At 45.8% G+C, this 25,654-nt stretch overlaps 2 protein-coding genes across 4 annotated transcripts in view; one reads left to right on the top strand and one right to left on the bottom strand.

The window, feature by feature from the left end:
- Positions 1-11,022, top strand: part of LOC137344817 (serine protease 30-like) — a 107,721-nt gene extending 96,699 nt beyond the window's left edge. Inside the window, exons 4-7 of one of the 2 annotated variants that reach the window (XM_068007994.1) lie at positions 3,345-3,465; positions 5,515-5,741; positions 7,576-7,652; positions 9,562-11,022. In XM_068007994.1, coding sequence (XP_067864095.1) covers positions 3,345-3,465; positions 5,515-5,741; positions 7,576-7,643 — 416 coding nt within the window. In that variant the 3' untranslated portion in view covers positions 7,644-7,652; positions 9,562-11,022. The remainder of the gene's footprint in view (positions 1-3,344; positions 3,466-5,514; positions 5,742-7,575; positions 7,653-9,561) is intronic. The other variant, XM_068007993.1, reaches the window with a different exon arrangement.
- A 95-nt stretch (positions 11,023-11,117) lies between these two features.
- The window catches only part of LOC137344816 (cytochrome P450 2D6-like), a 41,827-nt gene continuing 27,290 nt past the window's right edge, over positions 11,118-25,654 (bottom strand). For both annotated transcript variants that reach the window (XM_068007990.1, XM_068007991.1), the window contains exons 4-9: positions 24,865-25,025; positions 21,672-21,845; positions 20,911-21,052; positions 19,340-19,527; positions 19,116-19,257; positions 11,118-18,253 (exon numbers count right to left, since the gene is read on the bottom strand). In XM_068007990.1, coding sequence (XP_067864091.1) covers positions 18,072-18,253; positions 19,116-19,257; positions 19,340-19,527; positions 20,911-21,052; positions 21,672-21,845; positions 24,865-25,025 — 989 coding nt within the window. In that variant the 3' untranslated portion in view covers positions 11,118-18,071. The remainder of the gene's footprint in view (positions 18,254-19,115; positions 19,258-19,339; positions 19,528-20,910; positions 21,053-21,671; positions 21,846-24,864; positions 25,026-25,654) is intronic.

Genomic DNA, 25,654 nt, shown 5'->3' with positions numbered 1-25,654 from the left:
CTATTTTCCCAGTCCACTTTAATCAATTCCGCTCTCATACCATCATAGTCTCCTTTATTCAAGCTCAGTACGCTTGTTTGAGAACCAACCTTCTCACCCTTTATTGGATATGGAATGTAACCATGTTATGGTCACTCATTCCAAGGGGATCCTTAACTAGGACATTATTAATTAATCCTGGCTCATTACACAGGACCAGGTCCAAGGTTGCTTGCCCCCTTGTAGGATCAGTTACATACTGCTCAAGAAATCCATCCCTAATACACTCAATAAACTCTTCCTCAAGGCTGCCCTGCCCAATTTGATTTGTCCAGTTAATATGATAGTTAAAATCCCCCATAATTATAGCTGTTCCCTTATTATATACCCGACTATTTCCTGATTAATACTTCTTCCAGCAGAGTTGCAACTATTAGGAGGCCTATATACTACGCCCACTAGTGTTTTTGTCCCCTTATTATTCCTTATCTCTACCCAAACTGTTTCATTATCCTGATCCTTTGTCCCAATATCATTTCTCTGTATTACAGTGATTCCTTCCTTTATTAACATAGCCACCCCACCTCCCCTTCCTTCCTGCCTGTCCTTCCTGATTGTTAAATACCCTGGCATATTTAATTCCCAGTCGTTGTCACCCTGCAGCCATGTTTCTGTAATGGCCACAAGACCATACCCGTACGTAGTTATTTGTGCCGTTAACTCATCCATTTTGTTACGAATGCTACGTGCATTCAGATAAAGAACTTTCAAATATGTTTTGTGACACTTAGTTCCTGCTTTTTCCTTTTTTAACACTTTACCTTTTACTCCATACCTTCTGTCCCTTCCTGACACGCTTTCCTCTGTCTCCCTGCTCAGGTTCCCAACCCCCTGCCACAGCTTTGATGCTGGGTTAATCGCCTTACGCCTTCTCGTTTTTATTTTATCTGTCGTGCCTAAAGTACACTTTCATTCCGCTGCTCTACGCTTTTCCCTTTCACTTGTTCTTGAACAACTGTTTGTACTATTTGTATTGTAGATTTCCCCTGGGTCTTCCCCTCTCTTGCTGCTCTTTGATAGGAAGAATAGAAAAGCAGAATTTTTTTAAAAGTTGAGGGACTAAGAAATGTTGGTAGTCAGAGGGATTTGGGTGTCCTTGTACACGAATCACAGAAAGTTAATGTGCAGGTACAGGAAGCAATTAGGAAGGCAAATGGTATGTTCGTCTTTATTGCAAGGTGGGTGGAGTATAAGACTAAGGAGGTCTTGCTGCAATTATAAAGGGCTCTGGTGAGACCACACCTGGCCTACTGTGTACAGTTTTGGTCTCCTTATCTAAGGAAGGATATACTTACATATGGATGGGCAGTATTTGTTGGTGGATGGGTGATGGGGGACGTGATGCCTAGAGCAGTGCTGCAGTTGGTAGGATGTGCCACTTGACACTTGCATTGACCACTCATGTGAAATCATTGAACTTCTTTCGGCACTGCACCCATGTGCGTGGTGCCATGCTCCTGGCGTTCAATTCCTGGGCCACAGCCTGGCAATGCCGACAGAGCTGCAGTCTGGAGGGTCTCCTGCCACCCTGCAGCTACATGTTGGCCCTCCTTTCGTCCACCCTTTCCACCAGGGCCTCCAGTGCATCATCGGAGAAGTGTGCGGCCCACTCTCGTGCCAGTCCTGCCATTCTTGCGGCCATCTTTCCCTCCTTCTAGTGGACTGTGCATGTCCCATTTAAAATGTGCACCTGCACCTTGAAGAGGTGCAGGCTGTTGATGACGTGCGCTGTGCACGCCCCATTTCCGACTTCCTCATTCTCTGTGCAGCCTCTCAGCAGCGCGGGCAGCACGGAGATAACATGGTGAGTAGCAGGCAGCTCGAAATTCACCTGCTGCCTGCGTAGGGGCCATCGGGCGCGGGGAAATGCGGATCACGCTATCAGCGCCCAAAAACGGGCCCTATCGAATTTTTCCCCCTTTTTTTTAAGAAAACGTTGGTTACATCCCCTTCTGGTTTTACTGTCCATTGCGTACAGCGGGCAAATCACGTTAACACCAACACACCCGCTATAGATGGTGCAGACTGCGTTCCCAAAAGGCTTGTGCTGCATCTGGTTATTTAAAGGCACTCACACTCATTCCAACTTATTCTTAGCAACGTATCTATGCCTGACTTTGACTAAATTAATGAAACCTTTCCGAATGTTTAGCAGTGAAGCAATGGTGGCCAAGATGTAACAGAACAACGCAAATCAGCTTTTGTGTTACAAAACTAGACATCGTAAAGTACCAAGATGACTCCTTGGGGGTGATTTTAGGAGGCAAATGTGGGTGGGTTTGGAAGCGGGGGAGCTCCGAAAATCACGCAAATCCCGATCGGGTTCGGAAGCCGGCTCCAACCCGCTGGCTTCTGAGTTTCCTCGGGACCCACCTCTGTGTGCGTGGCCGACCCGAAACCGGAAGTCTTGCCGGCAATTAAAGCCGGCGGGATGACTGTTAAAGAGCCAAACGTTCCTCACTGAGGTACTTCAGGCACTTTACCTGTGACAGATGAAGTGATGAGAACGATTTTTAACTTACCTGGGCGGCTTGCTCACCGTTTCTGATTCACGCCTGGTGAAACCAGGGAACGAGAAACAAAATAAATTAAATTAAAAAAAAACATGCAATGAATTGAAAACACTAAATGCACCGACCTTTGAAACCTGCTCCGATGTCTGATGTCTCCCGTTCCGATGTCCCCCTCTTCACCTTCCCGTGTCCCCCCGATTTCCCCCAGATCTCACCCTCCTGATCTTCCCCCTCTCCCCCCCCGATCTTCCCCCCCCACCGATCTTTCCTTCTCCCCCCACCGATCTTCCCCACTCCCCCCCACCCCCCGATCTTCCCCTATTCCCCCCACCCAGTCTTCCAGTCCATTGTTGGATCTTCCATTCTGCCCCCACCCCCCGGTCTTCCGTTCTAGTGCCGGAGGGCGTCTCTCGCTCTCTCTCTTTCCCGCCCCTCCCCCCCCTCGCCTTGCAGCTCCTGATGGCGGCCAGTCTGTCACTCAGCCTCGCTGCCGGGCGCAAAACCCGGAGAGGACGTTAATCCCGACCAATCAACATGCGATCGCGTCGGAAACGGTAAGTTTGGTTCATGCGAGTTTACCACGCGCCCAATCGCCCCCCCGCTGCCATCCCACCTTCCCGCTAATACCGGGGCCCTTGTCTTTTGCCAATCAATAATAGAAGAGGACAATTTACCTCAAGTCTAAAGATTTGGGCCCTAACTTACTTCCTGAAATGTCTGTGTTGCACATTACATTCGGTGAGTTTTCTTTAGGATATAATCCGACATGTGTTTTGTTTTAAATTGAACCAGATTGTGAAGGTTCCCCTGTCAGTGGATGCCCGTCAGTGGTTTCTCTAACCAGGAGTCGCTCTCAAGGTTCTCTTATCTCCAACCGATGGGTGCTGACCACTCGAAGCTGTGCTGGTAATAGGTACAAAGACCATTGTTCCTCAGTAATAATTCCTTTTCATCTCCTTTGAGTTCTTAAGCAGGGAGCTGAGCCTTCAGTGCAGTACTGAGGGAGTGCTGCATTGTCAGAGGTGCAGTCTTTCAAATGAGGTGTTAAACTGAGTCAAAGTCACCAACATCCTATTCACGTGCATTCTAAGGACTCGTGGCACCGTTTCAAAAACTCATTCTCGAGATGCGGGCGTCGCTGGCAAGGTTGGCATTTTGCCCCTCCCCTCTTGTCATGAGAAGGTAAATGAGTGTCTTGCTGGGCCACCTCAGAGGGCAGTTAAGAGTAAGTCATGTTGGTGTGGGACTGGAGTCATGTATAGTCCAGGCCGGGTAAGGACGGCAGGTTTCCTTCCCTAAAGGACATGAATGAACCAGTTGGGTTTTTCGGATAATCCAACAGCTTCATGGTCACTTTTACTGATACCAGCTTTTCACTTCCAGATTTTTTACACTTTTACACTAAAATTCTCAAACTGCTATGGTGGGATTTGAACTCAAATTCAATGGATTATTAGTTCAGTAATATAGTCACTACACCACCGTACCCTGTAGTAATCCAGAAGAGTGTCCTGACTAACATTACACCCCGCCCGAATTACACTCCGCCCGAATTACACCCCCTGAATTACACCCCGCCCGAATTACACCCCGCCCGAATTACTCCCCGCCCGAATTACACCCCCTGAATTACACCCCGCCCGAATTACACCCCCTGAATTACACCCCGCCCGAATTACACCCTGCCCAAATTACACCCCGCCCAAATTACACCCCCTGAATTACACCCCGCCCGAATTACACCCCCTGAATTACACCCCGCCCAAATTACACCCCCTGAATTACACCCCGCCCAAATTACACCCCGCCCGAATTACACCCCCTGAATTACACCCCGCCCGAATTACACCCCCTGAATTACACCCCGCCCGAATTACACCCCCTGAATTACACCCCCTGAATTACACCCCCTGAATTACACCCCGCCCGAATTACACCCCGACCGTTTTACTCCCCGCCCATTTACACCACGCCCGATTTATATCCCCCCAATTTCCCCCCCCGATTTCCACCCCCTGATTTCCACCCCCTGATTTACACCTTGCCTGATTTACACCCCCTGATTTAAATCCCGCCCAATTTACGTCCCTCTGATTTACAGCCCACCCAATTTACAGACCCCTTGATTTAAACCCGGGCTGATTTGCACCCCGCCCAATTTATACCCTGCCCAATTTACAAAGGGTGGAATTGTAGAAAGCTGTTAGATCACGTCACGATGCATCATCACAGTATAATAATTTTGAATACATTTTTTCATGAATTTGGTGCTCGTCAAAGTGATGGATGTTTGTACTGGGGATGAAACACTTTCTCATTCTGGGTAACTGGTAAAAGAAAGAAAGACTTGCATTTATATCGTGCCTTTCAAGACCTCAGGACGTCCCAAAGCGTTTCACAGCCAATGAAGTACTTTTTTGAAGTGTAGTCACTGTTCTAATGTAGGAAACACGGCAGGCAATTTGTGCACAGCAAGATCCCACAAATAGCCATGCGATAATGACCAGATAATCTGTTTTAGTGATGTTGTTTGAGGGCTAAATATTGGCCAGGTCACCGGGAAGAACTCCCCTGCTCTTCTTCGAAATAGTGTCATGGGATCTTTTACGTCCAGCCGAGAGGACAGACAGGTCCTCAGTTTAACATCTCATCAGAAAGACGGCACCTCTGACAGTGCAGCACTCCCTCAGTACTGCACTGGAGTGTCAGCCTAGATTTTGTGCTCAAGTCTCTGGAGTGGGACTTGAACCCACAACCTTCTGAATCAGAGACGAGAGTGATCCCATCATGTGTAGTAGTAGTGTCTGTCTGTCTGTCTGTCTGCCTGTCTTTCTATTATACTCCTTTCTCCCCCCATTCTTTTGCCTGTGGGTCAGATTCTGCCTGTATTTCTTTCCTGTACCATGGGATTCTCTTGTGTTTTTGAAGCGGTCAGTAAGTTTGCTTGTGTTATCCGTTCCAGTTCCTTTAGGTATGTTTGCGCAGGCTCTCCCAATGCAACAAAATACAAAATCAAAAGGAGTTACATTCTAGACAATCAAGGTGAAGGGATTGCGCTGCTTCTTCTGCAAACTCCAGTTACCTTCACGGACTTCCAACCAATCCTCCTGCCCGATATTGCGAATCAAAATGAAACAGCTCAAATCACCTGTAGAGTCACTGGACTGAGTGGCACAGTGAGAAATCAAGGTAAGACTAGGCATCCTTTAGCATTCCAGATATAGATCATCTCATAGAATCCCACAGGACCATTCAGCCCATTGTGCCTGTGCTGGCTCTTTGAAAGAGCTATCCAATTAGTCCCACTCCCCCGCTCTTTCCTCATAGCCCTGGGCACGATTGGGCATTGTGGACTGCCAATGAAATGGTTTGTCTGGCATTAGTGCTGCCCGTAGTGATACGTTTTAAGACAGACCTGGTGACGACCCACAAATATCACCTTTACACTTTTGGCACTGGGTTTGCTGGCGTAGGCCAGGAGTTTCCTCGGAGCCCCTCGCGCTCCGCCACCGATGGAAGTGCAGCGTAAACCTCACTTACGCTCATAAACGGAGTTCCCGTCACACCTCGGCAGAGTTACAGTGGAGGAGTGGTAGCCGCTCTAAGGAAATTCCCGGCCATAAATCTCCCGCGAAGCTGGTTTTTCAGCCAAAGGCCAGTTCTTCGAAAATCACTCCAAAATGGCTGACAGGATGGGCAAAGAAGAACAGTCACAGAAATGAAAATAGGATGAAAAGGGAAGAAGAGAAGGCAGAATGAGCAGAAACTGATTTTATTTAAGACTAGTCAATCTCCTGTGGCAAATGGGGAACCAAGACCAGGCGTAGTCTCCAGATGAAACGAGGTTAGAGGGCGGGGGATAATTCAACCAAAGCACCTGGGCATTATTTAATTTCCATTTTAAATTCGTATATTCTGTTCTGATTTCATATTATTATTTATAGTTAAATAGCAAACCTTAGGGCAGTTTGGGAAGTTGGTTGGAGCTCAGGAGTTTATTACAGTCCATGCTGAGGAGCGAAGAGATGGAAAACAGAGCTGCTACAGCACCACTGATGGCAGGAGGGTGTAATTGCAGCGTGACAAGTTTACATAGGCTGCTTCCATATCCAGTGTGGACATAAGGATTTCTAATAGCAAAAAGTTGACACAAAAGTATGACAAGAACATGACAACAGGAAGTAAGGCTTTGTAGACAGGGAATGCATGCTTTGTATCATTACCTTTGCTATCTAGGCTTAATATTGTAGTAATTAATCTTCTCCTGACATCTGAACAGCTGTGTAACTGAAGGGATAGGGGGTGAAATCGGCCGCCCGTTTCACACTCCGCCCGTTTCACACTCCGCCCGTTTCACAATCTGCCCGTTTCACACTCCGCCCGTTTCACACTCCGCCCGTTTTACACTCTGCCCGATTTACACTCCGCCCGTTTCACACTCCGCCCGTTTTACACTCCGCCCGATTTACACTCCGCCCGTTTCACACTCCGCCCGTTTCACACTCTGCCCGATTGACACTCCGCCCATTTCACACTGCGCCCGTTTCACACTCTGCCCGTTTTATACCCCGCCTCTTTTACACCCTGCCCCCTTTATATCCCAGCCCTTTTTACACCCTGCCCCTTTTACACTCCACCCGACTTTTTTTTTGACGAATGGAAAAGCAAATTGGACAGGGTGTAAAAGGTGCTGCTGATTCGTTAGCGCCTGATTTGCGCTATCGAGCCCGAGACGAATTTCAGCCCCTGTAATTTTTATGAAACGATGCTTCTAACGGGGAGCCTACCCCACTGGGAGCACATCGCAGAAAATTGCGTGTGGCCATTCCCAGTTCTCTGCTTCACGGATGGAAAATTGGTGCAGGTGCGCGCCCGAATTCCTGGTATGAGCTTCTGATGTGTGAGGCTGCCCATCGGCAGCGGCATTTCGTTAAATGGCCCCTTAAAAGTTTCGTGTTTGTTTCGTTGCTGCGGCCGGTGAGCTCCTTGAAACCAAACCTTCCATTTCTGCTTCTGCTGACAGGTGAATGGCGAGAGATTGCTTCCAATGAGCGAAGCATTACAATACATGAAGCTTTTCCGAAGCTCTAAACGTGTCAGGTACATTTATACACCACTCCATTCGGGTTTAGGAGTAGAGGAAACTCGTACAGTTTCATTGGAGCGTATCTGCGTATTCTGCCCACTGTGCGCGAGCAAGTGGCATATATTCCATGAGTGAGACCGATGGCTTACGCCAACCATCAACCTCATGGCACACCCAATAATGAGCAACACCAGCGTTTGAAGAGAAGGATTGGAATGGTTTTTCCAAAACTCTTGGCGTAAGTCTCAGGATTAACTCCACTGCTCAGAGTAAGTGCACTGCAAAAACTGCGTCAGTGATGCCTTTACCAGAAGAACTGATAATTGAGAATGGGGCAGGATATTTCTGTAATGAAGGAGCCAGTGTTTGCCTATCCATCCAGCTTGACTCAGCAGTTCTCTCTCCTGCTGAGAGCATGCATCTTCAATACGCTATGTGTATAAACGATTTGAACTCAGGAATCGGAAGTACAATTTCAAAGTTTGCAGGTGACACCAAATTGGGGGGTGTAGTTAATACTGAGGAAGACTGCGACAAAATACAGGAAGACATTAATAAACTTGCAGAATGAGCGTGTAATTGGTAAATGAATTTCAATATAGATCAGTGTGAGCTGGTGCATTTTGGTCAGAAGAATAAGGAGGCCACATACTGCTTGGATAATAAGAGTCTAAACGGGATAGAGGAGCAAAGGGATCTCGGGATACAGATACACAAATCACCAAAAGTAGCGACATATGTAAATAAGGCCATAAAAAAAGCAAACAAAGCACTGGGGTATATTTCTAGAGAGATAGAATTGAAAAACAGAGAAGTTATGTTAAACTTGTATAGAACCTTGGTTAGACCACGGTTCTGGTCTCCATATTACAAAAAGGATATAGAGGCACTGGAGAAGGTGCAAAAAAAGATTCACAAGGATGATACCAGGAATGAGAGGTTATATCTATCAGGAAAGATTGAACAGGCTGGGGCTCTTTTCCCTAGAAAAGAGAAGACTGAGGGGTGACCTGATGGAGGTCTTTAAGATTATGAAAGGGTTTGATAGGGTAGATGTGGAGAAGATGTTTCCACTTGTGGGGGAGACCAGAACCAGGGGCCATAAATTTAAGATAGACACTAATAAATCCAATAGGAAATTCAGGAGAAATTTCTTCACCCAGAATGTGGTTAGTGTGTGGAACTCACTACCACAAGGAGTAGTTGAGGTGAATAGCATAAATGCATTTAAGGGGAATCTAGATAAATACATGAGGGAGAAAGGAATAGAAGGGTATGCTGATAGAGTTAGATGAAGTGGGGAGGGAGGAGGCTCGTGTGGAGCATAAACACCAGCATAGACCATTTGGGACAAATGGCCTGTTCCTGTGCTGTACATTCTATGTAATTCCATGTAATTCTATATATGACTCCCACATAAAGTATACCAGTTTGTGTTATACACTATCTGTACTAGTCGCATGTGCTTTATCTGTATTTATTTTCTGATGAGATTAAGTCTTAATCTGACAAGCATTTTTCTCTCAACTCCAGCCTCCAACCTCTCTGTTGCAATCCTTGTCTTTCTCTATTTTGTCAATGCATCTCTGAACTTTCCTCATTTGTTCCTTCTTAGTTAAAATACACCATTCTGCGTGCTCTTCCTGCATCCTCACCATGTTGAAATCAAGACTTATTGTGTCATATTGTACTGCCATTCGTTCTCTCCCATGAACACAAATCCATGGAACTTCTTACCTTCTCAGTCTTTAAATCCCAAGATTGGCGTGACCTGATCAATATTTCTTGACTTATCCTCTCTGCTACTATCGTTACCCTTGCTGGTGTCCTGTCTTCTGAAACTCAGCTGTTTCTCAATAAAATAAATTCTCCTGATACAGTCCAATGAACATGATCCATCCCTGTGTTCATGCCTCGTTACAGGTCCAAAAAGGCAGTCCCTTAATGTGCCTCAAAGGAAAAGACAAATGGGTCCTCACAGGAGTCAAACGTAAATGTTCGAAGGATCAGAAAGCTGTGCTGGATATTTACACAAGAATCAGTAATAGCTCATCGTTAATAAAAAGATATATTGATGGCTCATATGTGAATGATTAATATCTGAATATATGTCGCTCTACATTTATTATCTCACAATGTTTGGTGAAACACTTGCTGGAAAGGAAAATCCAGGCCTCTGATTACTAGTAGAGTAACATAGCCACTAGGCCACCGTACTCTCTGGGTTATGTTACTGGATCAGTAATCCAGAGAATATGAGTTCAAATCCCACCATAGCAGTTTGAGAATTTTAATTCAGTTTAAAAAAGAACAAAGAACAGTTTAATCAGTTAAAAATCTAACCAACAAGAAGTTACTCTTGTAGAATTTGCAAATTAGCACTCCTGTTGAGCAAAGCTCTGTACCCCAGCTATAGGCATCCCATAATGAAAACTTACACGGTATATTGTTTTACATACACATATATATCTGTCTGTGTGTCTGTGAGTGTGTGTATATATATGAGTGTGTAACTGTGTGTGAGTGTGTGTGTATGTGTATATGAGTGTGTATCTATGTGTATATGTAAGCAGGTGTGTATATATGTGTATATGAGTTTGTGTGTATCTGTGTATATGAGTGTGTATCTGTGCGTATATGTAAGTGGGTGTGTGTATGTGTGAGTGTGTGCATCTCTGTGTGTGTATCTGTGTGTATCTGTGTGTGAGTGTATCTGTGTGTGAGTGTATCTGTGTGTAAAGCACATTGGGGATAATTTTAGTGGGATAACCATCAAGGGGTCTACAAGAGGCAGCCAATCTGCTCCACCACATCACCGCCCAGTCGGTTAAGGAGAAAACGACCCCCTTAGACAATTTGTACCAAGTGCATTTTATATTAAATGTATTTCCTGCCAATCGGGAGTTACTGTTTATCAATTTTCAGTTTCTGCGGTTTTGAGGAAACATTAACTTTTCCCCAGAGAGGGAGATGGATGTGAGTTAATGTAAACATGTGGTACAGTGAACATTATAGGGAGACCTTCTGCTTCGACACTCCCACACTCGCTAGAAGGACGTATCAGGAAATTCCCCCCATCCCACGATTTGAACGGGAGCTCACGGGTTGGGGTCGCAGTTTCCCAACATGCACTCCCAATGGAGGCCTAAAGAGCAAATCTCCCCTTATATTCTTTCTGTTAATGGGCTGGTCAGTTGCAACAATCTTCATTTGTGTATGAAATCTAGTTACCTGGGAAAAGAAACTTAGCTTCTAGAATCTACCTAATATGCATGTCGATGTGGAGAATTAATGAGTTATAAAAGGCAAATCCTTTTGTGACGTGTTGTGTAATCAGCTAAGTGTAAAGTTAGTTTGAACATAATTCAATGTAATAAAGTATATCTGAGTATAACACACTGAGCATCAGTGCTTATGTTGTATGTGTTGCACTAGCAGTGCTTTGTACATTCTGATGTAGGTATAAACATATACAGAGGTAGAACTTAAAGTGATTTTTATTAAGGGAACATTCTACGGAACCATCAGTTCCCCATTACAGGATTTAACACATTCCTCCTTCTGTGGAGTTCAGATTAATTTTGATATTTTTCTCATCCCTGCAGTTATCCTTATGTTGTAGCACAGAACTGGAGAAACAGAATTCTCAGAATATTCAGACATCTCTGTCTCACACATATACCTGTGCGTACACACACGTGTAAGCATATATACACACCACTCCCATGTGCACACAAACACACATCCACATGTGTGCATCCACCTGTGCACTGTGGCTGCAGTGTGTACTATCCACAGGATGCACTGCAGCAACTCGCCAAGGCTTCTTCAACAGCACCTCCCAAACCCGCGACCTCTACCACCTAGAAGGACATGGGCTGCAGCTACATGGGAATACCATCACCTCCAAGTTCTGCTCCAAGTCACACACCATCCCGACTTGGAAATATATCACCGTTCCTTCATCGTCACTGGGTCAATATCGTGGAAATCCCTGCCTAATAGCATCGTGGGAGCACCTTCACCACACGGACTGCAGTGGTTTAAGAAGGCGGCAGCTCACCAGCTTCTCATGGGCATCTAGGGATGAGTAATAAAACGCTGGCCTTGTCAGCGACGGCCATATGCCGAGGACATAAGAAACAATACACGTGTCCAGGTGTTCAGGCAAGCACATGCTCACAAATGGAATCACACTCAGAAGGGTGGAGGATCTCAAAAGCAAACTAAAATATTGGGGAAGAGAATTGTAAACAAATAAATAGAAGTACTGGAGCACTTTGTCTCATGAGTTCCTGATCTCAGCCTTGTAACTGCATCAGGTGCCAGCCATGGTTCAGTTGGTAGCACTGTTGCCTTTGCATCAGAAGGTTGTGGGTTGAAGTCCAGAGACTTGAGCACCAAATTTAGGCTGGCACTTCAGTGCAGTACTGAGGGAGTGTTGCTCTGTTGGAGGTGCCGTCTTTCGGACGTTAAACCTGCCCTCTCAGGTGGACGTAAAAGATCTCAGGGCACTATTACAAAGAAGAGCAGGGGATTTCTCCCCGTGTCCTGGCCAATATTTATCCCACAACCAACATCACTAAAACAGATCATCTGGTCATTATCACATTGCTGTTTGTGGGATCTTGCTGTGCGCAAATTGGCTGCTGCATTTCCGACATAACAACAGAGACTACACTTCAAAAAAGTACTCCATTGGCTGTAAAGCACTTTGGTACATCCTGAGGTCGTGAAAGGTGCTATATCAATGCAAGTTCTTTCTTTGTAACTGTGTTGGGGGGTGGGGTTGGAGACTGGACTTATGCTCAACATCTCACCAAAGGAAGTGGGGGAGGGACAATGAGTGAGGGAATCCATCAGCAGGCCACTGCCATCAGCTGAAAAGCAGTACTGGCAGAGGAGGTGTGTAACCAACTGAAGCTTGGACAGAGAGAAAGAAGGAAAGAAAGATGGATTAAACACCCTCCAAAGATGGGGACAGTAGCATTGTTATGTTACTGGACTAGTAATCCAGAGGCCTGGAATAATAATCGCAGAGACATGAGTTCAAATCCCGCCACTGCAGCTGAGGAATTTAAATTCAGTTAATTCAATAAAATCTGGAATAAAAAGCTAGTATCAGTAATGGTGACCATGAAATTACCGGATTGTTGTAAAAACCCAACTGGTTCACTAATGTCCTTTAGGGAAGGAAACCTGCCGTCCTTATCCGGTCTGGCCTATATGTGACTCCAGACCCACAGCAATGTGGTTGATTCTTAACTGCCCTCTGAAATGGCCTAGCAAGCCACTCAGTTGTACAATCCTGCTACAAAACGATAACCTGCTCACCTCAGTTTGGGGTCCGCCAGGACCACTCAGCTCCTGACCTCGTTACAGCCTTGGTCCAAACATGGACAAAAGAGCTGAATTCTAGAGCAGAGGTGAGAGTGACTGCCCTTGATATCAAGGCAGCATTTGAACGAGTGTGACAACAAGGAGCCCGAGTAAAATTGAAGTCAATGGGAATCAGGGGGAAAACTCTCCAGTGGCTGGAATCAAACGTAGCACAAAGGAAGATGGTAGTGGTTGTTGGAGGCCAATCATCTCAGTCCCAGGACATCGCTGAAGAAGTTCCTCAGGGCAGTGTTCTAGGCCCAACCATCTTCAGCTGCTTCATCAATTCCTTTCCCTCCATCACAAGGTCAGAAATGGGGATGTTCACTGATGATTGCACAGTGTTCAGTTCCATTCGCAACCCTTCAGATAATGAAGAAGTCCATGCCCGCATGCTGCAAGACCTGGACAATATCCAGGCTTGGGCTCATAAGTGGCAAGTAACATTCACGCCAGATAAGTGCCAGGCAATGACCATCTCCAACAAGAGAAAGTCTAACCACCTCCCCTTGACATTCAATGGCATTACCATCGCCGAATTCCCCACCATCAACATCCTCGGGGTCACCATTGACCAGAAACGTAACTGAAACAGCCACATAAATACTGTGGCTACAAAAGCAGGTCAGAGGCTGGGGATTCTGCAACAAGTGACTCACCTCCTGACTCCCCAAAGCTTTTCCATCATCTACAAGGCACAAGTCAGGAGTGTGATGAAATACTCTCCACTTGCCTGGATGAGTGCAGCTCCAACAGCACCATCCAGGACAAAGCAGCCCGCTTGATTGGCACCCCATCCACCACGCTAAACATTCACTCCCTTCACCTCCGGCACACAGTGGCTGCAGTGTGTACCATTCACAGGATGCACTGCAGCAACTCGCCAAGGCTTCTTCGTCAGCACCTCCCAAACCCGCGACCTCTACCACCTAGAAGGACAAGGGCAGAAGGCACATGGGAACAACACCACCTGCATGTTCCCCTCCAAGTCACACACCATCCCAACTTGGAAATATATCGCCTTTCCTTCATCGTCGCTTGGTCAAAATCCTGGAACTCCCTACGTAACAGCACTGTGGGAGAACCTTCATCACACGGACTGCAGTGGTTCAAGAAGGCGGCTCACCACCACCTTCTCAAGGGCAATTAGGGATGGGCAATAAATGCTGGCCTTGCTAGCGACGCCCTCATCTCATGAACGAATAAAAACAAAACAGACCCCAACACTAGCATTGTGCTAAGAATGGAAAACTAGCAGCAGATGTTATTCCCAGTATTGACTTTTGTGTTCTCATGCAGATTGTATTCTGAGATTGTATCAAAACAAGGTCTTGAAAGTACACAGATGTGAATACAACATAATACCGACCCAATCTTTTTATTTGTTCATCACACAACAGACTGAAGGAAGAATGCTCACATGCTTTCATTGTACAAACAAGAAAATATCACAGAGGTTTGAGAACAAAGTTGTTTGCTTTCTGGTTGGCTGATTATGGTTAATGAATCTGTTTTATTGAATATGACTTTACACCATTTGGCAGCACAGCTGGGGAACATCTGTCTCTCATCGAGGCTGAAGTCTCAATGCTCAGCTGTTTGCCATATTTGCCAAGAAAACATAGTTTTTTCTGGAGATTCACTGGTTGCTGCTCAAGAGACTGCTATGTGGAGTACCTCAATGTGGCCCACTTTTTTCGGTTATGAATTGCTATGTCCGCAGTTAGAATGGAAACGGCCTCTGTAAACAAGTCACGCTGTAATTACACCATCCTGCCAGTGGAGGCGCTGTAGCACCATCACGGTCAGCAAGGACTATTTGCAGTCTGTTGAGGTGACATCGGCAGTTTCCATTATAAAGGTGGACATAGGTCTTTATAATGGAAATATAAAAATAAGGACAAGTTGTATGACTTTAAAATGGGGCTGGAATTAGATGTGTGCGCCCTCCACTGACCTCGCTGCTGTTTCGGGCGAAAGTTGAATTTCTCAGCCAATAAGTCCTGTCGGATTGTGAAGGGGCTCCCAACCCCAGGCAGGAGAGGGTGCCAATATTTCTAATATATTTGGTAATGATCCAATAAACAACAATTTTCCACTCACTGTTACTGATCATGTGGTCCTAATATACTATACATTAATTTAAACATTTTCCTATCTAGATACCCCAAATATCTTAACCTTTCTCCATTTGTTAAATGTTCTCTAATATGTCGGTTATTTTGACCTGCATTTGAGCTCTCTGTCTTAGTCCCCTCCTGCTGTTAATAATGCATAACCTTATGTGATGATTTCTGCATTGAACTGCTTAATGTTTGTCTCACATTTGAGCTCTATCCACTCTTTCAGATACTCGATCACATTCATGATCTTGCCGCTGATAGTGAGTATGAAGATATAACCTCTAGTTCAAGGCAGAGCCAGATTATGAATTCTTGGGGCAATGGGCACAATGAACACAAACCTACACCAGCCCATCCAGCCAGCGATCTATTAAAACACAACTGTTTAGTACAATACATGAAGAAATAGAATGGTATTTATATTGCAATGGCCTCCCACCTTGTACCCTCCGTAAACTTGAGCTCATCCAAAACTCTGCTGTCCGTATCCTAACTCGCACCAAGTCCCGTTCACCCATCACCCCTGTGCTCGCTGACCTACATTGGCTCCCGGTCCAGCAACGCCTCAATTTTAAAATTCTCATCCTTGTTTTCAAATCCCTCCGTGGCCTCGCCCCTCCCTATTTCTGTAACCTCCTCCAGCCCTACAACCTCCGAGGTCTCTGCACTCCTCCAATTCTTGCCTCATGGGCATCCCCGATTTCCATCGCTCCACCATTGATGGCCGTGCCTTCAGCTGCCGAGGCCTCAAGCTCTGGAATTCCCTCTCGAAATCTCTCCGTCTCTCTACCTCTCTATCTTCCATTAAGACGCTCATTTAAACCCACCTCTGTGATCAAGCTTTTGGTCACCTATCCTAATGTCTCTTTATATGGCTCAGTGTCAAATTTTGTTAGATAATGCTCCTGTGAAGCGTCTTGGGTTATTTTTGCTATGTTAAAAGCGCTATATAAATGCAAGTTGCTGTTATTATTATTATTGTTGAATTTGCCGACTGTCCCTCGCCCCCCTGTGACAGTGTTTTTAAATGCTGGAATATTTTGACCCAGGATTGTATGCAGCTTTTTCCACGTTACCAGGGCCCGTAAACCCGTGAGTTTATCCACCCCTGGATCAAGGGGCTCAGTTCTCTCTGCAGTCTCTACTGTTCATTCATTCCTTCGCCCTCCACTCCCATCCACCCACCCCCCAAGCCAAGGTTTGTACATTAATCCACTGCCACCATCAGACTGCTCAAAATGGCTGCCTGAATTTATTTTTATTCATTCATGGGATGTGGGCGGTGCTGGCAAGGCCAGTATTTATTGCCCATCCCTAATTGCCCTTGAGAAGGTGGTGGTGAGCCACTTTCTTGAACCGCTGCAGTCCGTGTGGTGAAGGTTCTCCCACAGTGCTATTAGGTAGGGAGTTCCAGGATTTTGACCCAGTGACGATGAAGGAACGGCGATATATTTCCAAGTCGGGATGGTGTGTGACTTAGAGGGGAACGTGCAGGTGGGGTTGTTCCCATGTGCCTTCTGCCCTTGTCCTTCTAGGTGGTAGAGGTCGCGTGTTTGGGAAGTGCTGTCAAAGAAGCCTTGGCGAGTTGCTGCAGTGCATCCTGTGGATGGTACACACTGCAGCCACTGTGCGCCGGTGGTGGAGGGAGTGAATGTTCAAGATGATGGATGGGGAGCCAATCAAGTGGGCTGCTATGTCCTGGTTGGTGTTGAGCTTCTTGCTCTGCTATGTGGAAGAATGAAGCCAAAATGCAAAGATGGAATCTTCAAAGTGACTTGTCCAAACCAAGATGTGGAGATGTCGGTGATGGACTGGGGTTGACAATTGTAAACAATTTTACCACACCAAGTTATAGTCCAGCAATTTTATTTTAAATTCACAAGCTTTCGGAGGCTTCCCCCTTCGTCAGGCGAACGATGTGAAATCAAATAATAGGTGCAAGGAGTTAAACAGTTTCTTCTAAAAACTAGTTTTGTCTGATTTGTCCAGTCTAAGTTTTAATCTGTGAATCAATGAACAAATTGACAAGAAACTGAGCAGAAATGGGCAGTGTTCAAACAGGCATGATCAGTCAACCAACGGTGGCAGTTATGCAAAGGCCTATTGGCACAAAACAACAGGCAGTGCAGAATTTCATTGCAATTTGTGCTGTGAACTCTTGACCACTGGGATTCAGGTAAGTTCAAATGACCAATTTTGCTTCAGATCCTTAACTCTTGTCGGAACGAGGAATCTCTGACCAATAGTTTCTTGCCAAGTTCAGAATTTAGACCTCAGAGGCAATGGGACAGTGCTCTGGTGCGGTCTCTGTGAAAGCTACAGAGCAAAATTCACCAGTTGGGATTTGATACTTAACATGATATAGGGGTGTCAGCTGTGGCTCAGTGGTAGCACGCTCAGCTCTGAGTCAGAAGCTTGCAGATTCAAGTCCCACTCCAAAGACTTGATTACAAAATCTCAGCTGACACTTCAGTACAGTACTGAGGGAATGGTGTAGGTGAGATGTTAAACTCAGACCTCTTAGGTGCATACAAACAATCCCATGTCACTATTTTCAAAGCAGGGGAGTTCTCTCCGGTGTCCTGTCCAACATTAAGCCCTCAACCAACATCACTAAAAACATATTATCTTTTCATTATCACATTGCTGTTTGTGGGAGCTTTCTGTGCATAAATTGGCTGCCGCGTTTCTGACATTACAACAGTGACCACATTTCAAAAGAACTTCACTGGCTGTAAAGTGCTTTGGGACGTCCTGAGATCGTGAAAGGTGCGATTTAAATGCAATTCTTAGTTTCTTACTTTATGACAGACAAGCAATCAGTAAGTGAATCAGTTTCAAAGTATAGCAGATTATGGAAATGCAAAAAATATAGAGAAGCAGGGGGATGGAACAACTCTCCTCACCTCTCCTGGGCATCACCAATACATCTTATCTGAGTTCAACACACAGTCGATAAGGAAGTGGACTGCGGGTAATTCCATATTCAGCTTCAGTGTAACTTGGTCTTGGCTCGTTTTCCGGGAGAAGGAATGTGAAATGTTGGAGCATGGAGGTGAAGAACAGGAAGAGTTCGGTCTTTGCCAATTGTTCCCCGAAGCACATGCGACGACCTGCAGGGTGAAGGGTAAGAGCAGTTAGTGCCGGCGGGAGAGAGGTGAGAAGGTTACTCTGCGGGGTCGCACTGATCAAACCGTAACAGCTTCTCACGTGTTATCATGGTTCGGTTGTATTGCTACCGCTGTGCTGGAGTTGTCAGCTCCCAACGCCCCGGGTCTGGGAACACTAGAAAGTAAACTTGCCAATTCGCTAAGGCTGGCAGACAGGAAGGTCCCACTTTTACTGGGATCTTCCCAACCACGAGCCTTAAAATAACCGGCAAGATTACCTCGGTGTTGGTGCCGATTGTGCAATTCCCTCGTGTTTGGAGACAGTGGCACAAGGATTAGAAAAGTGGTTCTCAATTCTGAATGTAATTCTGGGATCAGCAGATGTAAATCTTCATCAATTCAAATTCAGGCACAAAAATGTTTGAAACTTAATAGTCAGTTATTCTACTTTGCAAGCCAAAAATTACTTTTTAGAAACTCGCTTGTCATTGGGGGCTTTGAGAACTGCCTTAAATTCAGATCTTAATTGAGGACAATTTTGCTCAGTGAGGCCCAGGAGTAGGAACACCCATCACCCCCCCACCCCCACCTCACCCCAGGTCTTGGAAGAGCCCCCCCGCCACTTCTCTGAACTACTTTTTCTCCCTTTCCTAATTCACTTGCATCTTAAATTATGTAAATAAAATGAAAAACTTGCTCCCGCCAAAAGATCATTGAAGAGTTGGTCCTGCTTCTACCCCCTGGTGAGCAACCCCACCCTGGAGCAGGCTAATACCCCTCGACATGGAGATGGGGCTAGACATCCATTACTAATCCACAGCTGGACATTTCGGTGCATTTAATGATCTCTTGTACTCTACATTACCTGCAGAGAATGGGATAAAGGCTTCTGGTTTCACAAACTTCCCCTCTGAGTTGAGGAAGTGACCCGGATTAAACTGATGTGGAGTCGACCAAATGTTTTCATCAAACAAGGCGGAGGAAAGGTTTGGAATGATCAGTGTTCCCTGTAAGTCATTTAAAGAGACACTTTAGCCAAGAATATATTTTGTAAGTGGCTGCTCGTCCAAGTTTAATTCCGGACCTTACCTTAGGGATTGTGTATCCCATGACCTCTGTATCTCTGTACGTTTGATGAGGAAGTGAAATTGGAACAATATTTCCGAAGCGTTGGATTTCATGGATAACAGCATTAGTGTACGGCATTTCCTCACGATCTTCCAACATTGGCTTTCTCTCCTTCCCAACTACTCTGTCAATCTCTTCATGGACTTTAGCTGCAGAATCAAAAAAAAGGACAAATTCTGAGTATCGATTGAAAGAAAGAGCTTGCATTTATATAGCACCTTTCACAACCTCAAGACGTCCCAAACGCTTCACAGCCAAAAAAGTACTTTTCAAGTGTCGTCACTGTTGTAATGTAGGAAACACAGCAGCCAATTTGCACACAGCAAGATCCCACAAATAGCAATGTGATAATGACCTGATCATATGTTTTTAAAATTATGTTGGTTGAGGGACAAATGTTGGCCAGGACACCGGGAGGAGTCCTGTGCTCGTCTTTGAACAGTGGCATGGGAATCTTTCCATCCACCAGAAGGGGGCAGAAGGGACCTTGGTAAATTGAAGGGAGATTTTATTCACTGAGTGAGGAAGATGCCAAGTTATGCAAAAGAGAAAAGCACATCTGTATTATGAAGCTGGCAGACAGTTCCCATGGTCAGCTGTAGGATACAAGTCCAAATGTTAATTTCATACATACCTACCTGGAAATCAAGCCAATGCTGACCAACAGCTTTGTAAAAAACTGATGTAGCCCCAAACTCAAAAATGACCCTTATTTGGGTGGGCCAGGAGGGCACAAGCATCACTTTGAGTGTTTCTCCAGCGCCCGCGTTCCCAGTCATACCAGAAACTCCAGCAAACCCTCCCCCAACCCCGGAGAATGGGATAGGGAGAGAGTGGGAGCAGAAAGCTAAGTGGGAGAGGGAGAGGGGGAAGACATGTGGGGGAGAGGCAGAGGATGGGGCAGGGAGTGCAGTTGGGAAGGAGGGTGGAAGTGAAACAGGGAAAGGGAAGGAGGGTGGGGCATGGATGGTGGGAAAGAAGAAAAGGGAAGTTGGTAGGGGTGGGGAGGAGGTTTGGGGAGAAGGACAGTTTATAGTCCTTGGAAGAAAAAGATGGTTATCTGGTTATCTGGTTTCTCAATGTATCTGTGCACTGGTGGTACCAGGGAATGGCGTACAGGGGTCATGAACAAAGGCGGCAGTGGGTATGCTTGGTCCCCCAGAATCCAACCTTTGACCTGCTGAGTATCAGCAAATAATGGCGGCACTGATGTTAAATTAATGCACCGTGATCCAAAATGTGGATACAACTCGTGTCCCAAAGGGAAAATCTATTTCATTTTTTGCCACTTTTCTTCACTTTGCTTCATCGTGGTTCAGGAATTCATTAAAGACAACTGGCAGAAACGGGGGAGAATTTCATTTGCTGTTACGCCATGAGGGAGTTACGGGGAGGATGACTAATTTACGTGTTCTGCTTCGCATTAATCCAATTGCAAGGCAGTGATTTATCCAGTTGAGTAATGGAGTCTCTCCACCATCGTGCAGCCTGAGCTTTGACTCTGGGACAGAGACACACACTCTAGTACTTACACTGAACACCTGGATGTAGCACCATGAAGAGCAGGGCCCAGCGTAGGGTGGTGGAGGTGGTCTCTGTACCTGCGGCGAAAAGGTCAATAACCGTCCCTATCAAATTGGATTCCCGGAAACTGGTCTTGGGATCGTCCTTCATCTAAATGTAAAATACAATGAAAAAAAGTCAGCAAGAAGAATAAATTCTAATGGAATTACACAGAGCTGGAAGGTTATTCCTGTCGACCTGAATCCATTGGGTATTTTCCTTTGCAGCTTCCAAAGTGACTTGATGTTTCCCTCACTCTGGAGCGTGTGTTCGAGACTGTCCAACAGAGGGAATGAAGTTCTCCCCACACATCGTGAACAACAAGTTCTTTCTTTCAGCTGCTCCACTGCTTTTCCCCGAGGTCGGCCAAGATTGCTCTGAGATGAATCTGATTTTAAGAGGCTTGGCAGCTTCCTCTGGTGGCTCAGTGGGTAAATGCGCTGCCCAGTGTGGTTCTGAGCCCGACAGACCAGGAACGTTCTAGATTGAATCCATGGTCCATGCCACTGACTGTTCTCAGATGGAGAAGAGGATGGGGCAAAAACTGCCTTCAGTGATATCGGGAGGAGCAAAACCAGCCAAAGTGCCCAATACTGATCACTGTCAAACGATTCCTCACCATGGTTAAACAATGTACCAACACCCATTACATAGGCAGCGTTACAAAAAGAGGATTTAAAACACATACATACAACACTGCCTGTAATATTCTCCAGTATCCATAACATACCTTCTCCTGCTCTGCCAAGAAGGCATCAATGAAGTCTCTGGGCTCATTTGGATCCCATAATACTTTGTGCTCAGTGACTGTTTCCTGGAGAAAGCGGATGAACGTCTCCTGATTTTCAAATATTTTACGGTGTGGACCCGGGAAGTGACGAATAAATGGGAACGAATTTACCAGCTGCAACAAGCACAGGGTTTGAAATTAAAGGCATTCTTTTATCACACGATTCTGATTTTGCTGTAAATATTGAAACCAGAGATTCATTTCACTATATTTACATAGAATTACAGAGAAAATACAGCAAAGAAACAGGCCATTCGGCCCAACAGATCCTTGCTGGTGTTTATGCTCCACACGAGCCTCCTCTGTCCCTACTTCGTCTAACCCTATCAGCATATCCTTCTATTCCTTTCTCCCTCATGTGTTTATCCAGCTTCCCCTTAAATGCATCGATGCTAGATGCCTCAACTATTGCTTGTAGGTAGGAGTTCCACATTCTAACCACTCTCTGGGTAAAGAAATTTCTCCCGAATTCCCCATTGGATTTATTAGTGTCTATCTTATATTTACGACCCCTGGTTCTGGTCTTCCCCGTAAGTAGAAACATCTTCTCTACGTCTACCCTATCAAACGCTTTCATAATCTTAAAGTTCTCTATCAGGTCACCCTCAGTCATCTCTTTAATAGAGAAAAGCGTCCCAGCCTGTTCAATCAGTCCTGGTAGGTATAACCTCTCAGATCTGGTAGCATCCTAGTAAATCTTTTTTGCACCTTCTCCAGTGCCTCTAAATATTCTTTATAATATGGAGACCAGAACAGTTCACAATACTCCAAGCGTGGTCTAACCAAGGTCGTATACAAGTTTAACATAACTTCTCTGCTTTTCAATTCTATCCCTCTAGAAATGAACCCCAGTGCTGGGTTTGCTTTTTTGATGGCCTTATTAACCTGCGTTGCTACTTTTAATGATTTGTGTATCTGTACCTTCAGTTCGCTCTGCTCCTCTACCCCATTTAGACTCTTATTATCCAAGCAGTATGTGGTCCCCTTGTTCTTCCTACTTAAATGTAATACCTCACACTAATTGATATTGAAATTCATTTGCCAATTACCACACTCATTCTGCAAGTTTATTAATGTCTTCCTGAATTTTGCCGCAATGCTCCTCGGTATTAACTGTACCCCCCAATATGGTGTCATCCGCAAAATGTGACGAAAGAAAGAAAATGCATTCTCTCAGGACATCCCAAAACACTTTGCAGCCAACGAGGTGCCTTTGAAGTGTAGTCACTGTTGTATTGCTGGGAAACATGGCAGCCAATTTGCGCACAGCAAGATCCCACAAAGAGCAATGATATAGATGACCAGGTAATATGTTTTTAGCGGTGGTGGTTGAGGGATCAATGTTAGCCAGGACAACTGCCCTGCTCTTCTTTGAACAGTTTGATGAGATTTTCTACATCCACCTGAGAGGGCCGACGGGGCCTCAGCTTAATGTCACATCTGAAAGACGGCACCTCTAACAGTGCAGCACCCCCTCAGTACTGCACTTGATGTGTCATCCTGGATTATACACTCGAGTCGCTGGAGTGGGTCTTGAACCCACGACCTTCTGACTCAGAGGTGAGGGTGCTACCACTGAGCCTCCTCGGAAGGGGGTGGAGGGGGGGGGAGGGGTTCTCCCAATCGGCCGCCGTAACTTCGACACAAGGTGGGCAGGAACCCCACTGACGCCAGGGCTTCTGCCACAAGTGATTGGGAGAAGCCCCTGAGGAAATTCCCAGCGTATGTCTTGACGGCAAACCGTGTGGGCGATCCATGAAGACGGCTCAGCTTGTGAACACCGAGCCACATGGACCAGGAGGGCCCGACGGTCTAACTCCTGTCTGTGCTGAGTTCACTGATCTGAGCTATTGGAGCAGTAAGGGTGCTACGATTGGCCTCAGCCCCCATGGGTTAAGCAGAAGTAATAGCGGCTGAGATTGCTGCTCCTGATCCTTATTAAGTGACTTCTGTTGGAAGTGCGTGGGTTTAGATGTCGGGTACGGGCAGGATCGGGATTGGTCGCGGTTCATCCTGTGGTTTAATACACTCCTGACACTGAAGCATAGATTTTCCCTCCAGCAACACTCCGTAAATGGCCATAATTGAATTGTAACCCACTGGATGTATCGACAGAGATCGGTCATGCCAGTCTACACCCATTAAGTACCTGGCACACATTTCTAGATCGGAGTCTGAGGTCCCGGGAGCTGCTGTCACAAGCAGCAGGAGCTTCATTTCAATATGTTAATGTCCTGGATATAATGTAATTTTAATGTTGACATCTTTTCCCATTTGTAATCCCTGAAGTCATCTCTTTCACCACTTGGCCCACAGAAATCGGGTGTCCAGGATTGCTCTGCCTTTGAAACGTAAGTTATTTAAAGGGACAGATAGCAAGGTAAAGTCTTGGAGTGAGCTTCTGAAGTCTTTCTCTACAGGTTATTTTTCAACTAATTCAGTCGCTGAAAAGGTTTTATGCCACAGGTTGGGGCATTACAATTCTTTGCTTGCTATCTGGAAATTAGGATGCTGGATGTCCCAATGGGACACCCTCTCGTTTGATGTTATTTGAAGGAGGAAAAGTGGAGTGAATCCAGGAAGGTGAAATGGCTCCAGAGAAGGACTGTGCCCATGTGCAGTTACTCTTCAAACTACTGCAGCTCAGCTTACAGCTAGTATCAGCACTGTGTCTCAGCCTCTCTCACAGACTCTCACTGTCAGCCTTGGTTCAGTGGTAGCCCTCTTACCTCTGAGTTCGAAGATTGTGGGCTTAAGTCCCACTCCACAGACTTCAGCACATAATCTAGGCTGACACTCCAGGGCAGTACTGAGGGAGTGCTGCATTCTCGGAGATGCTGACTTTGGGATGAGATGTTAATCTGAGGCCCTGTCTGCCCTCTCAGGTGGATGTAAAAGTTCCCATGGCACTAGTTGAAGAATTGTAGGGGAGCCCCATGTTTACCAGTTTATGGGGACACATGGTGGCAAAAAATTGGCCTTTTCATGTCTGAGCTCGTCATTCCCTCTATACTCACGATTATATCGTCTCAAACTGTAACCACGTCTTGGCTTTGCTTCATACGAACCCGGCACTGATGTCCACAACCCTAAAATATCAACACCTTCTGGTACATTTATGGATCTGCCTTACCTGACCCCAAAATCCACCTTCCAAGACAAAACTTTCGCCGAGTGTGTGCAGTAATTCAAGGAATTTTTCATCTTGATATTCAAACCGGTTTCCAAAGACAATTGAACAGATAATATTCGAGGTCGCGTTGTTTAGACTGAAATGTGGATCAAAAGGGAGACCTGAAAAACCACGACAGATTGTGAACCTTCCCAAGCAATGATCCAAGTAACATACATTCTGAGACTCTTAAATGTACCGATTGTACTGAAGGATTTAGGAACTGATGAGGGCTGGGCGTTCAATTCAGGTTCAACTCATTCCAGTCGGACCTGTTGAAACCCGACCACTGATTCCCCCTTTAGAGAAAAGATCGAGTCTGAAACAAAGTACAACTAATTAGTGAGACTTTGAAAAACACGGAGCTTTTTAACGCATTATTTAGGGGAGTCTGAGAGGTGAGCGCAGTGTACAAGGAGAGTCCGGGAGGTGAGCGCAGTGTGAAAGGAGAGTCCGAGAGTGGGAGGAGAGTCCTGGAGGTGAGTGCAGTGTAAAAGGAGAGTCCGAGAGGTGAGCGCAGTGTAAAAGGAGAGTCCGAGAGTGGGAGGAGAGTCCTGGAGGTGAGTGCAGTGTAAAAGGAGAGTCCGAGAGGTGAGCGCAGTGTAAAAGGAGAGTCCGAGAGTGGGAGGAGAGTCCGAGAGGTGAGCGCAGTGTAAAAGGAGAGTCCGAGAGTGGGAGGAGAGTCCGAGAGGTGAGCGCAGTGTAAAAGGAGAGTCCGGGAGGTGAGCGCAGTGTAAAAGGAGAGTCCGAG

The sequence above is a fragment of the Heptranchias perlo genome, chromosome 28 (genome assembly GCF_035084215.1).
Source record: "Heptranchias perlo isolate sHepPer1 chromosome 28, sHepPer1.hap1, whole genome shotgun sequence".
NCBI lineage: Eukaryota > Metazoa > Chordata > Chondrichthyes > Hexanchiformes > Hexanchidae > Heptranchias > Heptranchias perlo.
This window is presented reverse-complemented; position numbering and strand designations above follow the sequence as displayed.